Here is a 15137-nt window from a genome sequence, read left to right as displayed (position 1 = left end):
TGAAACGTAGGTAAGAGATTTTCTCTTAAATCATGCCGCCTTCTTGGAGCCTCAGAAAAGCAGTCTTTATGCACAGCTGCAAGTAGATGAAAGTAGATGACAATCTTGCAAGGCAGGCAGAAATGCTTTTTAGCATGGTAGAAAATTTCCTTGATAGTATAATGAGAGGTGGGAGCTGGACCTCCTGTATTTTCAAAAATTTTGCTGAAGAAGGAACACTGACCAATTACTAGAATTTTCTTCTGAAGTTAATGACACTAGTGACATTCCCCTATTTACTGGCTGTGGACTCTAGACCCTATTGGTATATTTTTTTGCAGGAGGGAAGAGTGCAGTATCTGAAAATAAAACTTTGTTTCCTTAGTAGCTAACCTTGTGTCTACACCTCAACACCATTCTTAATGCGCGTTTTTAACTAGTTTTTTCTGTAGGTTTTTTAATGTGCTGATTCATTGTTCAAAGAATATGAATTACACAATGAAGCCATTCAAAAATTTCTACAAAATATGCCAGGGACTCCTCCTCACCACTAACAATGCCAATCCTCATAATTAGTTTTAATTTTCACATGCCACCCCCAACTCCCTGAACTCCTTTACAGCTCAGAAGCACAAAGAGTTCTTGCAGCATTCCCCAAAAGTCTGTTGACACTGTCCATCAAGGCAGGAGCTAATCTGAGAAGCCAAGAGGCATCTTTGTCTTGCCAGCCATTCTCTCCAAGCGTTTCTGTGAACAGCCATAGTATCACAGGAAGAGGAAGAAAATCACGTAGATCCCAAACAATATTTGCTTTACACTGGGTTGAAAACAGCTTGAATTCAGGAATTTGGGATTTGGGAATGGACTGAACGCCCACGCAGATCACAGAACACAAACATAATATTCCAGCTGGGAGATGTTCGAACAGGCAAACCAGTACCAGCATTACTTACCGCCTGATTTTAATTTTTCATGTGTAGTTCCAAGCAAAGCTGCACTAACTGATCCTTGATGGAAAGAGGACTTCTGTCCAGCGTACTCAGGATTGCTTTGTCACCACTTCTATATTTTCTACAGAACAGTGTTCTTTTCATTTAAATAATACTTTCTAACTCTTATCTCAACAGTGATGAAATAATAATAATAAAAAAAAGAACCAGCACTATTTTTCCTAACTGGTTCTCCAGCAACAATATGAATTGTAATCCAAGGATGGTTAAATACTGTAAATAGTTTTGTGAGGACTCTGTGGCTTTGTTTATACTGTTTGGATGAATGTAGGCCGAATTCCCACCTCATGACCCGCTGTGCTCATGCTGCTGGCAGACCCTTGCAGTTCAGCCACCTGCAAATCCTCTGCTACGTTGCTAGGTTCCTCTGGGACCCTCTGGACGCTGTGCTGTTTTGACATGGTGGAGTGAGCTGCTGTCAGACAGCAGTGGCGGGCTTGTCCATGCTCTAAGTGCTTTTTGCTTGCTAAGCCCGGAGCTCACTGACATCTTGTGCCAAAACTTTGATATGAGATGAGCTTGAACTGAAGGGAGTGCTTGGCCTGTACTTAAATGAGAACCTATATATATATAGCCTCTCAATCTAAGACACAAAAACTGTAGGGATTCAACCAAGAAACCTGGGTTCCAGTTGGTGGCACATTTCCTTTGGTAAGCTACCTAGGATGCTGCTTCGTGGTCAGCTTAAGCTGCTTTAAAATTATGCTGTCATCAACTCAAGTGGGGTAGGTTTTCCTTAAGAAATATTGAGCTTTTCAAGAAATGCTACTAATGGTAAAGTCACTTAGAGTGCTGCCTGGAACATTACCCTAACAGCAATAATCAAGATAAGTAAAGATAACTTTTCAGCTGAACTGGTGAGTTGCTCCAACTCGCTGTGCTGCTGCACAATCATCAGTACTAATGAGAGAGAAGGATGAAAATGGTATGGTGATTACCCTAGGGCTGCGATACATTAATAAATGAAAACCCACTGTCTTGCCTAGAGGTCAGCTGGCCTGCAGCACTGCACACCCACACTGCTGAGCAATGTTTGCCTCCAAACCAGTGTGACTACCAGGAACAGTCCCTGGGCTGTGCGAAGTCCTGAGCTGTACCCAGGAACTGCTGAGGGAAATACTGGCTGGCTTGGATGAAAACAAGGCCCAAGACAGGCTGAGCCACATAACGGTATGGAGGATCAGGATGCAGTGCCAAGGTACCTTTCCTGACACTATGCGGTTTGATAGCATAGGTGTAGCATCAGGTAGTGATTATTTTAATAATGGAGGTCCACAGAAACGTCAAGGAGCAAAAATTGGAACTTCTCGTGCTTGCCACAAAATGCAGCATTTATGCCAATTAATTTGCCATCATCATGTACCCAGAGTTTCTTTTTCTATCTCTTTGCCTTTTTGGGCCAGCTCATAGCTGCATTTTCCTTTACATCTTTCTCTATAAATTGGATTAATTTAATTACAATGCAAATTCTGCTAAAACCAAGCCTCAAAAGGCTGAAGACCTAAACTGGATTGCAGCTTGTCACTCACTACAGATAAAGGGGAACCAGGAATGTACCTGCCAGCTGGGCTGCCTGACTGACAGGGCAGCAGACGAGGCCCAGGGGACCACAATATCAGCAACAGAAGCTAACTACAAGTTTTCCTGGCAGATATTTTTGGGAGAGGTAGACTGAATTGCCTGAACCAGATTTGCAGGGTGGATGGAGCCCAGCTATTGGCACAGCACAGTGAAGAAAAACAGTCTGTTTTTTTGACTGAATGGGAGACAAGATTCCCTGAGCACGAGGCACGTGCTCCTATGCACATGGGGCCACCTGCATCCCTGTGTCCTCGCTGCATCACGTCCAATGCTTGCGCAGGTGTTGCAGTGCCTTACTATTCTATCCTTTTCTAGCCACTTTCAGAAATGGGAAAGTAAAGTGTCATCAGCCCCTTCAGCCCAGACACTCAATATTGCATGACCTATCAATCAGCCAAAATCACCTGTAGGTCCCTCTGCATATATCTTTGCCTTTACCACGGCAGAACTAAGGGAAATTCAGAGTTATCACCTTATCATTACCTGTGTGAGTGGGGCTAGACCCCAGAGACATTCATGGTCACAGAAGCATAGACTAAGAGACAAAAATGCCCTTAAAGGAAGAAAAGAAGAGGTGCTCCCAACGTACTTAGAATGCACAGCACCTCCAAAACCACGGAGACTGCAGATGTAGCAAGGATTCCAGCGTTGCAGAGCTATTAAAAGGCTAGACAGGGAAGAAGAACCTAAAAGGCAGCATACCCAGGGCTGACAGAGAAGAAGGCCTGTAGTAAACAGTGGCTGGCTTAACCTAAGCAGGAAATGATATCACCTTTTTTTTTTCCTATTTGCTATAGGGCTACTACTGAAAAAAATAGTGCATATCTTTAAAACATAAATAATTTTAAAGGCTATATAAAATAGATATATTTGCCACTCATCCATTTTTGTCATTTTAACTAATGATTGACAGTTGTGAACAGTTAACTCCAGATGACTCCAATTATTTAGCTCACAGAGTGAAATGGGTATGTTTTTCCTGTCTAGCTACTAGGTAATGCTTAACTATCTGCACACTTTTGAAAAGATCAGTTCCCCTACCAGTAGTACCAGGGACCTTATCCATATAGATATTCAGCCATTTAAACGCATGTGCAACTCCACTTTAAAAAACAACCTTTAAGCACAGGACTGTAGGATGGCCAAAACCAGGTGGGGAAAAAAAAAAAAAGGCAACATTTATGAATGCTTCACCATTTTTTGCAGTTACCTGCTTGCAGGAAAAAGTGGCGTAGACTGCTCAGGAGAGGAGCCTAGGCAGCAAGCCTGCAGCATGGGAGAGTGTGCGGTCATTACAGCCCTGAGCGTGTGTTCCCGGCTGTCTCGCTTGACAGATGCAACTGGCCTGAGCATATAAAATAATAAGTTACTCCTGGCTGAAAACTTCTTCAGACCCAGCGACACCTTTGGGTAACAACTGCAAAGGTCAGCCTTCAGCTTCGGTGAGGTGAACGTCGAAAAACAATTTGGCAACACAGTGTACTAACGTTATAAAGCAGGACAATTGCCCCTGATTAAAGGGCAGTGGGATCACGGCCTCCCTTTTCCACTCCTGGCTTTGACATTTCTACAGTAATAGGGACTTGTTTTGGCAGCTTTAAGAAAATACTAACTCTGAAATCTTTCTACTCTTGTTTGGAAAAAAGCTTCAGCAATTCATTTCAGCCAATACGAGCATCCTAGTACGTGGGTATGGAAGCAGTGCGCTGCTGTGTCACTGACTAACACCGTAATTCAAGACACCAGTAGTCTGAGACAACTGTTTGGTCAGGGCTTTATACCATCATTGATTGAATGTATTTATTTATTTATTTTCCTTTTTCCCTTGGAATGGGCATTTAAGAAGTATTCTGGGTTTTGTGACACACGAAACCATCAGAATTCTGTAAATACAGGTAAATGTCAGCTTGATTTAATCCTTTTTAAGGTTCTTAAAATCGTAAGTGCAATACTTCAGAGATATGCTGGGTAGAGAGAGCATTATAAGGCACAAGGACGAGTGGTTGAGCTCACTGCTCTGTGTGGGAGGACTACACCCTTACTGTATGGGAGTACCTCCACAGAGTGGCCCCAGGTGCCGCATCAGATGTTGCAGGCTGACATGAACACTGCAAATGGACTGTGGGGCATTAACTGTCCCATCATTTCCCTTATTGTCTGGGCATTACAGGTCTCCCTGGCACATCTCCACTCCTGACCGGAAGGGCACAGGGCTAGCTGAGGCATCCTTGTGGGACTGTAATGGGCTGTAGAAATTTAAATGGTACAGCACATGCCCATTCTTATTTAGGATGCAGATTACCCTGCTACCCTACTATCTATACTAGCTTTTCCTGCTGTGGAAACAACCCAGTTAATTCTGGAGTGGTGGCTGGTCATAAATCATTGTGAAGGCAGTGTGGGTGATAGTGATTTGAACACTTGTATCAAAACTCTGCTAGCTCTGGCTAACTCCACACTATGCACCAGTTGGTAGAGTATTGGATGTAATTTCTGTGGTTCGTATACGGGTTTATGTCAAGCAAACAGATACAATCTAATTTCACAAAGATGAAGTGCTGAGAAAGGTGCATTGAGTTCAAATCCATCCATCCTTGCAAATCAGGGGGAGAGTGGAAGCAGTGGCGTGCCTCTTGAGGGCAATGGTCTTGTTTGTGGGACTCTATCCTCTCCCCAGCAGAGCTCCTGGAAAAATGTAACAGAGGGCCTAATGCCTATTTATCCATTAGCTTGTCCTCAAAGCTCTTCTCCACCTAGGCATAACTTAATCCAGCAAAGAGCCTTGTTGAAACTGCTGTTTTTTTTCTTTTTCTTTTTTAAGACACCAACTCTTGTGTTTTTCTTTCATTGTGCAGAGTACACAGCTGACATTATTACCCACATGCTTAGCAGTGCCAGTGCTGTAACGGATGACGCTAGTACTTAAACGCACTAGGAAGACAGGAGTGGGCTGAAGTCATTTTTAGAACAACATGCTATTTTCTTTTTAGTGCTGACTCATTCACTGTACCTTCTGGTATGTTTACCTTGATTGCTTGCTGCTTCGCAGGCTGTTGAATGGCTGAGGAAGGAATATTAACCAGTGACACGTAGCAACTGTGCTCCAGAAGTTCAGTGATGGTGAGTGCTATGCTCTTGCCTGTCTTTTGGCTTTATTGTAGGAATTACTCCTCTTTAACTAGCACTCTCAAGTATTTCACTCCTGGTAACTGTAAGCAACACTTTCGTATTCATCATTTTAGCACAGCTATCTAGTTCATATACATTTTTTCTGTTGAAAAATCTTTGCTCCTCACTAGTACTCATATCAGAGTAAAATTAATCAAAGTCATTGCACTGTATCTGTGTTGAACCTAATTAGCCAAAACAGCTGATGAAGACAGAACAGATCTCACAACTCATTTATCTTTTTCTTAACGTATTTTGTATTAAAATTAAAATGACATGGAGAGCAGTAGCAGCCACTACAGCTAAAGCTATACAAAAGCGCACTTCACTGCATGCGGGATCTACCTGGGCTATTCTGCCTGCAGACTGAGATGACAGAAGTGTTTTGTGCTCAGAAATGCGTTTGTAGCTCAATTTGTCTGCATTCAAAACAGAAATTAAAGGTCAATACATAAAAACTGGTGCTAATCATTCACAAGAATCTGATAAATGCTATTGGTGTACAGTTACAAATGGCTGCTCTCTGCTCCTGTGGTGCTTGTTGACCATCTGGTTCACATTACAGCTAAGCTGATTTAACAAGAAGCTGGATCCCAAAGGGGGTTCTCACTCTTCCTCTCTCCCTGGGTGCCTGTTCCCACCACCTCCACTGTAGCAGGAGTGATGTAAATCCGATCCGAGCTTTAGATGAGAAAAATAATCACTATTTTATACAGCTTTATTTCTACTAATTTACTTCTCTGCAACCATCCACTTTAGGACTAGATGACCACCCATGCCGGAACAAGGCACATCATTGACTGAATCACCTCCAACTTACAACAGCACACCCTCCGTGCAAGGAGATCCTCCGGCTGCAAGGACTGTCTGTGGAGGAGCAGGGAATGGGAAACTCTGAGAGAGGAGCCAGAGACTAACCTTGGAGATTTATCAAGTTAAAGAAATACCTGCTTTCAACCCTAGGACGTGACTTAAGCATAAAATGTGCAGATGCCTTCAAAACCTCCTTCCTCATCTCCTGTTTTCAGGCATCTGTGAATTTGGTAGAAGCTCACATATTAGAAAGAAATTTCCTTTGTTCACTCTTCAGAGTTTCAGTTTTAAGGAAAAATTACTTACTGTAGAAGACAAAATGGAAGCCCAGAAACACAACACAGAAAATATGGTCTCAAGCACAGGCCTAAGGCATTGCCATGGTCTTCCTGTTTGGGACTTTGTATACCAAAACTCTCCAGTGGAAAACAGAATTAACAATATTTTATAGGTGTTGAAAGAAAAAAATATCAAGAAGGAGAGAAGTAGATAGAAAAGTGAGTTCGGTACAGTGAATCCTCATATAATTAGGTAGCAGAGTAAAAGCCATATATATAAAATATTTTTATAATATTAATATATAAACATAGAAAATGAATTTTTATTATTCTGGGGTATTTTTATGTATTGAAATATCAGATCGCTGAAGGACTATAATTTCACAGCTTTGCTTTAAAAAGAATTTAAAAATACATAGCTGACATCACTCAAGAGAAATGTCTTTTAATATCATGTGTTGTAATGCTATAAACACAGAGATGCTGTGACGGGCCTGAGGTTTTTCACCAATCTGTTCACTTGTGCACCTCAGGGAAATCTGCTGCTGCATAATCAGCTTCATAATCCTTTGAATTCTCATTTCCAGATATTCTGGAGCAAGGCAGTGAACTATCCTGGCTAGAGATCCTGACATGTTTCTCTACCTTTCTCAGTTTCTGAACCTAATGATTATTTTTATCCAATCATTATTTAGTGATGCTTCTTACACTGTCATAAGAGAAGTTAAATATCCTTCCTCCATTTTGCAGATAGAGTAATTGAAGTGTGCAGTGATTAACAAATTACATTTCCTGGGTCAGAGAGAAAGTTCATGGCAGAGCTAATAATGGGACTTATATCTCTGGTCTTAACGATTACAGTGTGACAGCACAGCATCCCTCAAAGTAGAAATTTCAAAACTAAGCATTTAGTTATGACATTGACAGAATGGGGTCCCTTCAATTTGTTTGCTGACCTTGGGCTAGTGAATAAGCCAGCCACTCAACCTGAAGGATATCTATGCTTTGAATGGCATATTCAGATTCTGCAGAACATATATTTTATTTTAATATTTTTTAATGAGAATACTCCTGTTGTAGAATTCCAGGTATTATTGCTTTGGACACAGCTACAGATTCTTTATTGCAGTAACTGAGCACTCAAGTCTTAACAGATTTCCATTATAGGATCTCTGTGAATAGCGAATGGCTACCATCCCAATTTTAAAAAACAAAGATCACAGAGAAAGTCTCTGGTGCAGCAAAAAATTAAATTCACATCTAGATTTTAAGCTGGATGAACCTACCAGTGAATGAACCTTCCTAATTACTGCATGAAAATTTTTTTCTGTAGTCATCCCAAAGTCACAAAAAGCATAAAACAATGACTCTGTAAAAAATGTGTTTTCCTGCTCCCTAGGCTTGCCACTGAGCTTCGTCTAAAGCAATAACCAAGACATATTGTGAACCCAGTGTTTCACATGCACTTGAGGATGCTGATGTAAGTAAGTTGGGACTAAGGAGAAAGCCCATGAAAAGTAAAAACTGGTGGCTTCTGCAAAGAAAAATGAGATGTAAGGAGAAAGGGAGAAGAAACAATGAACCATGATGAGAAAGAAAGCACAAAACCCAGCAGAGATGTAAAGGAACCAGAGCTGTCTGTAGCAGTATGTCACAGTAAGGATAAAGCTAGTCATACCTAAACTTCCCTGTAATGTTGGAGCTGTACACGTGGTTTTAGAATACAGATGCAAGTGGAAGTCTCTGCACAGGACACACTTCCAGTTTAAGCTTGTTGAGTTAGATTAAAAACTTCCAGGGAAGTGCAGGCTGTTTTACATACATGAGAACTTGGATGTGATAAAGTATCACAGCTGTCAGTCTAAATTGGAATAAATTTGCATGGTAATGTTATGAGGATTGCAATTTCGTTATTTTTCTTTCTCTACAATGAGGAACTTTCCCTGTTTCAGTAGTGAAGATTGATCCTGGATGTCTGCATCTTCATTTGAAAAAATCTGACTCTTCAAGTGTGACTCATTACTATTGGTCCCCTATTGCTCAGAGGGAAAAGAGCTCTGCGCAGAAGTACCACGGATGCTAGCCTGTGTGTGTTGGCTTCTGCAGAGTCCACAGGAACTGAAAATCTCTAAATAGATATATCTGGAGTGGAGACTGGCCACGTTAATGTGAGAATCAGTTAAGTTCTGGAGAAAGAGAAGTTCCTTAAAAAGAAATAAAAGAGAAGGTACTCAGAACAGTGTGGGCTTTGCAGGCTGTACTTGGTAAAAATACCTAAGGGAATATTTGTATACTACGTTTTTTCCAGTGGCAAAGCTAGCTGAAGAAGTTATCTTCCCAGCTACTGCCTCCTGCTCTACTCCCACTGCAGTTCCCTGTACACCCTGATGCGATGACACTTGTCATGGGACTGTGCTGGACTTAGGCCATGTAAATGATGTAAATATCTAAGAAAAATATTTTGGAAGCTAATTTTTAAATCCATATGACTTCAATATCCAGATCATTGTGCAGCATCACAAATGGCTATACTAACATGACTTTGGGTGGCAAATGGCAGAAAGCAGCAGGTATAAAGGTTAAATGTAGGAGAAAGCAGGAGCTTCTTGGCTGCTGCTAAAGAAAACAAGCGTGCAAAATACCACCACAAACACTCTGAGTACTGGGCCTGAAATATTTCCCTCCCTAATGTACCCATATAACTTTTAACAAGGATAGCTTATAGTATGGTCTCAAGAGGTTCAGTGCATTATGATTTTTGGCTAACCCAGTCACAAAAAGGAAGTTTGTGAGTAATCATTGTCACGACAAAGCAATTGAGTGCACCAGTAAATCTATTCTCCTGTTATTTAGAGCAACCTGGAGAAAAGGAATGAAATAACACAAAACCAGAAATTCACACAGCCTGTTTTTAAAATTACTCATTTACAGATGTATTTGACACACTTTTTCTAGCCTCCAGACTGCTGGGAGAACTGCCCCTTTTTTAGTCTGGTGTATGGATTTTATCAAGATCTTCAGTGTGAACTCCAAAGATGAAAACACATCCACTGACCGTAAAGTAATTTATATCACACCAATTTTATTTAGTTTTTAATCTAAGCCCTATAAACCAAGAGGAAAGCTAGAGTTTTCTCACTTTCATGGAATATCTGCATTAGGTGAGCTGTGCAGATATTCTTTAAGAGAGATACACAGATTACCCCTGTATTTTTTACGATGACTTAATGTCATAAACTGTGATGCTTTTTCCATCACAAATATTAAGAAAATCTTCCTCTTACCTGGAGGTAATGGCACGGCCTCAAGGAAGGTTTGATTTCCTGATGAACCAGAGGCTTATCTAAGTTCAGTGATGATTTGCGATAAGCTTCTTTAGCCTGACTTACTGTAAGCGTGGACCAAGAACTCCTTTTCATATATTTACCATCAGGGGTCATTGCTAGCCCTTCACAAGCCGAACATTTCACATCATTGTTACTTTTGGAAGTCTTCAATGAGAGATCCCCAAAATGCCCCTGAAGCGCCTCAGGGTAGCAATGGGATATATGATCTGCATGGTGCCTATTTACCACGCTAGGGGTTCGGTAAGTGCTATCGCTGTCCAAATTATCGTCAGAGCTCCACCAGCTGCTCATTCCAGATTTATGCTTGCTTTCTGGTTTTCGCTCCTTACTTTTACTCCTTTTGCTATGCTTGGAATGGTGCCCGTGATGATGGTCGTCCCCTCGACTGTCTCCCTTTGTTCCATTAACGTTGCCCTTGGATGATCCTTCCAGAGAATGAGATTTAGTAAAAAGTTTCTGGACTGAATGAACGAGATGGCGTATTCTTCCTGGGCTCTCACTGCGTTGTTCTGCAGCTGTTGAGGTCCTCTGGTACTGTAAAGTGTGAAACCCATCCCGGTGAAGAGGAAGCTGCTTCTCAAATTGGTCCAAAAGATTTGCAGGAATACGATTAATCTTAGGGTTACCGTGAGACATGGCGCAGTCGTCTCTTGAGTCGTAATGTGAGCTGTAGTGCATTCTGGGGAAAGTGCTACTTGACATGTGATCGCCCATTACCATGGGCATCATCATGCATTCAGAATGAATGGAGCTGCGTGGCGAGCAACGATGGTGGTCCATCGGGCAACTCTCCGTGGGGCTGAGAAGATACGATTGCCTTGGCTCCTGCCCATGGTGGATATGGTCGTGGGTGTGTTCACAATCTTCAGGGGATGCTAAGCCACAAGTATGAGCTGAACATAACTGTGGTTGGTTGCGACTACCAGATAATCCTTTCATATTCCTCGGAGCAGGAGAGTATCTTTCTTCATTGAAGTGCTGAGAAGGTGACCATGAGTACTGCTGGTCTGTCAGGAAAACATAAAAGACCTGTATTATGTGTCGGACTGAAAGATTAACTTACAAAACTAAACCTTTTTTTCGCTATGAGCTTGATGGAAAGTCCCACCATTCATGGAATTTCGTTCATGATTTTAAAACTGGTTAAAATTGCTCACGACAAGCAAATTGTGGGGTGAATGCAGTGGCCTTCCTGTTTGCAAAATTGTCTGCTAGCAGTTCTAAATTTTATGAAGCTATTCATTATGCAGATTTACTCAAATAGATTTAATGGATACATTCAAGTATTCAGTTTATTATTTGATATTTGAAATTCATATATTAAGCTTTGTGGCTGGTCATTTAAGTTACATGCGTCTAGTTTCTATTTCTGTGGTTTCTCAGTTAGACATCTTAACCTAAAGGTATCCTTTCTCCAAGGAGCCGTTTTCGTATCACAAACTGAACTTTGTTTTCTTAAATGAACCTCAGCTTCAGGACCCCAAGTTCACTGTTCATAAACACAAATAATAAACAGCAAAGAGAAAAAGAATATGAATATGCTGAGACAAAACTCAATTTTTATATCACTAAACAGTTTATGAATAAGCATTTCATAGTATTTGAACGTCTGTTATCCTTAGTACAGAAGTATTATTGTTATTCCCATACATGTGAAGTCTTCTCTATTAGGTAGTTTTTCACTTTTTATGTCCAAATTACAAAATATTTATTTAACAACTCTATGTTATTCCTGATAATACAAATATCTTTAGGTACAAGCTATGAGTTCTTATATACTCAATTATTTGTTCCTATGGATCATGTGCTCCAAGTTATGGTTATTAAACAAGCATGATTACTAAACAAGAGTAGCTTGTAAGCAAAGATTTTCATACTCAAGCCTTTGATTTTTTTTCTCATACAATTTCTTGCAGCTGTCAAATGATACAAACAGAAAATTAAAAAACCCAGAAAAGCTTCAATTTGATTTTCGCATTCACTTTCCCTCTTCAATTTCAGCTTATTTAAGCAACATTTCAAAAGCAGACAAAGATATAGGATGCAAGACAACCCTTTAGAGGATCAGACAGATGCATAAGTGTTTATACAACCCACTTAGCACAGTCTTTCTGCAAGTTTGCTCTAAAGAATCTAAATAATCTTGCACAGGTGCCTGATACAAGGAAGTTGAAGGCCTCAGCCAGAATCGAAGCCAGAGAATACGTACTTGTGTACAACAACAGAACTGGGCACTGGAGACCAGCCGGTAGAGATAACACAGTAGCTAACAGCACTTTGAGATGTTTCTAAGCGTATGACAAAACTCTCCTAAATCATATTCCCACTGCTGGTGAAAACTCAATGCCTAGATATGGTCATGAAACAGATCAATACCCATATCGCTCTAATTTTATTCAGCTAATAACTGTTATGTCATGATACCTTCAGTACAGAATGCAATTTGTTACAAGTCTTTAGCATCAGCCATCTCATAACCTGAATGGTCTAAATTTCCTACAGTGGAAGATGCTTAGATAATTTTATTACATCCTAACTTCAACAGAGCTCCACATAATGTTTCAAAATGAATGTAGCATTAAACTAATAAACAATCAAGTATTCTTCATCCTAGGCACAATCTTGCCACCGTAAAGTCAAAGATGGATTTAAGGGTCCAAATGTCACCTCCAGGCTTTTTCACGGTGTGAAACCAACCTTTTCTGGGGTTTTGTTTTGTTTTGTTTTGTTTTTATGCCAGTTTCTTTTACTAAATTCTTGGCTATTTTCACATTAAAATAAAAACTTATTACTGTTGATTACTCAGTCCATTGTACTATTTAGGTTATAATACCCTGCATAAATGTAGTTAAAAAAAGGAAATATAACTTTCTCTGAAATAACATAATTTTGATTATCCAATTAAAAGTTCAGTTATATATAGACAAGGTAGTAAATTGTAACAGTGCATTGGGATTCAGGCACATAAGTAGCACTGTAATTAATGGTACTTAGCCCAGTATATTACCAAACATTATCAGGGGAATAATAATGGTCCATGTGTTGAACTTAGTCTGTGCTTCCCATAAAGTGTTCCCAAAGCACCTGACAGAGATTACTGCATTAGTCTTTACAGTCCCATGAGATGTGGAAGGCATTGTTCTCCTTTTATAGAAAAGGAAACTAGAATACAGGTAACACTTTCCAAAGTGCTTGTGGATTTGCTGACTTTCATATTCACAGTGGTATGAGCCAGAGGGAGATGGAAGGAGGTTCCTCCGTCAAACTGACAGCATGATGAGAGTCAGCCCCGAGCCTTTCTGTCACAATCTTGCACATCTGTGAATGAAGGTAACTATTGCACTACGTCTATAAAAAGCCAATGCATTTTAAAAAAAATAAGGAAGGGCATGGCAGATATCCAGAATGAAAGAAAGAGTTAGACAGGAATAAGAAACTCATTTAAACGAGTTCCCTAGCACAGAACTGCTTGTCCCTGATGATTTCTTGAGGCCTCACGCAGCATCAAACATTGCCCAGAAGGCTAAAAACATTTTCATCCTGTTACATCCCTAGGAATATGAGATATCATGATGTGATCGCACTGCAATGGATAATCTAACAACAGCTTTTTCATTCCTCATGACTCCCTATGATTCTAGCTCAGTGCAACTATAGAAAAATACAATTTTCTGTACGTTGCTTTCACAGCCTTATAGCATTTTATGTGCCTCATGGAATATCTGATTTTTTTTTTGTTTGAAACACAGTAGTTAGAAATTGCTATAGGCATTTAATAAGCATAATAAAATAATTAAAACCTGAATTAAGAAAGGGGTATTTTCCAAAAGAGATTTTCCCCTCTTAAATCTGCTATAGAGAGTAACTGATACTAGATAAAGTCTCAGATTACTTACACATCATCTAAATTTATCACTCCAGTTAGGTTTGGGCTCTGCTTGGGATATCAAACCTGTTCTATGTCCTAAGCACCATTACTTCTTCTTACAAACCCTCTGAAAATCCTCAAAAATTTGCCTTATAATATATAAATTTATCAAGTCACCTGTGCTTTGTACTATTCAGTCAACTTTGTTCAGGAGGCCTCTTTCAGGGCTCTAAGAAACAGTTGAGCTATGGCCGAATGAATTACTGTATGGTACCAGACCAGTGTAATCGACCATGTGCTAGCTCTTAGCCTGCCAGAAACGCAAAGAAAAATGTGCTAGCTTAAAATTCAATTAAGCTAACATGCTTTTCTAGCATTTGCAAGGGGCTAAAAGTGTGTCTATGTTCAATGTCCACAGCTCAGCTGATTCATAAAAATTTGTAAAGCTACAGTATTAATGATTTTTGGTTTCTTTTCTCAATCATTTAAAAGGAAATTTAAGATTTTGGTATAACAAAATAATGCTAGATTTATCCAATAATGACAGATTAATAATGGACTGGAATTTTTGTCTATGTCTTGAAGATAGTGACATCTAGTATAAAATACAAGCTTTTGGTGGTGGTGGCGTTTTTGTTTTTTACAGCAGCTCCTATGTTTTCTTAGGGTAATCAGTCTAAAAATATAAAAGTAACAGAGAATACTGATGTCTAGTCTCTTAAAGAAAGTGCCACCATCAGAACCAAAGAACTGAAGGGAGACAGAAGAACTAATAAACGTAACCCAAAGCAGACAGGAGAATAGGAACAGAGAAAAAATATATTACATGTGAGCACAGGAATGGCTTCCTTTTAGGTTTCATCAGAGCAAAATGGAATATTTCCATTGACTTCAATGGACAGTCAGATAATATATAAAGACTGTGGGGGGGACCTGGACCAAGACATAGGCTGTTATGTCAAAGAGAATCCAGTAATTCCAAAGTCCTGAAAATCCCTTAAAGCTCTTCTTTTCAGAGGCTACTGTACAGATACAAGTCAACCTTTAACCTTGACAGATGGAAGGATTTCTGCATCCCTTCCTGTCTATTTCA

The 15137-nt window shown here is 40.0% G+C and overlaps 1 protein-coding gene across 23 annotated transcripts in view; it reads right to left on the bottom strand.

Moving 5' to 3' along the window:
* DLGAP2 (DLG associated protein 2) overlaps positions 1-15137 on the bottom strand; it is a 466376-nt gene that overhangs the window by 76522 nt on the left and 374717 nt on the right. For all 23 annotated transcript variants that reach the window (XR_012834403.1, XM_075747313.1, XM_075747324.1 and 20 more), the window contains one exon: positions 10114-11183. Coding sequence is in view for 22 of the 23 variants with exons in the window: in XM_075747302.1 (XP_075603417.1) it covers positions 10114-11183 (1070 nt within the window). In the remaining variant the exon portion in view is untranslated. The remainder of the gene's footprint in view (positions 1-10113; positions 11184-15137) is intronic.

The sequence above is a fragment of the Balearica regulorum genome, chromosome 3 (genome assembly GCF_011004875.1).
Source record: "Balearica regulorum gibbericeps isolate bBalReg1 chromosome 3, bBalReg1.pri, whole genome shotgun sequence".
NCBI lineage: Eukaryota > Metazoa > Chordata > Aves > Gruiformes > Gruidae > Balearica > Balearica regulorum.
This window is presented reverse-complemented; position numbering and strand designations above follow the sequence as displayed.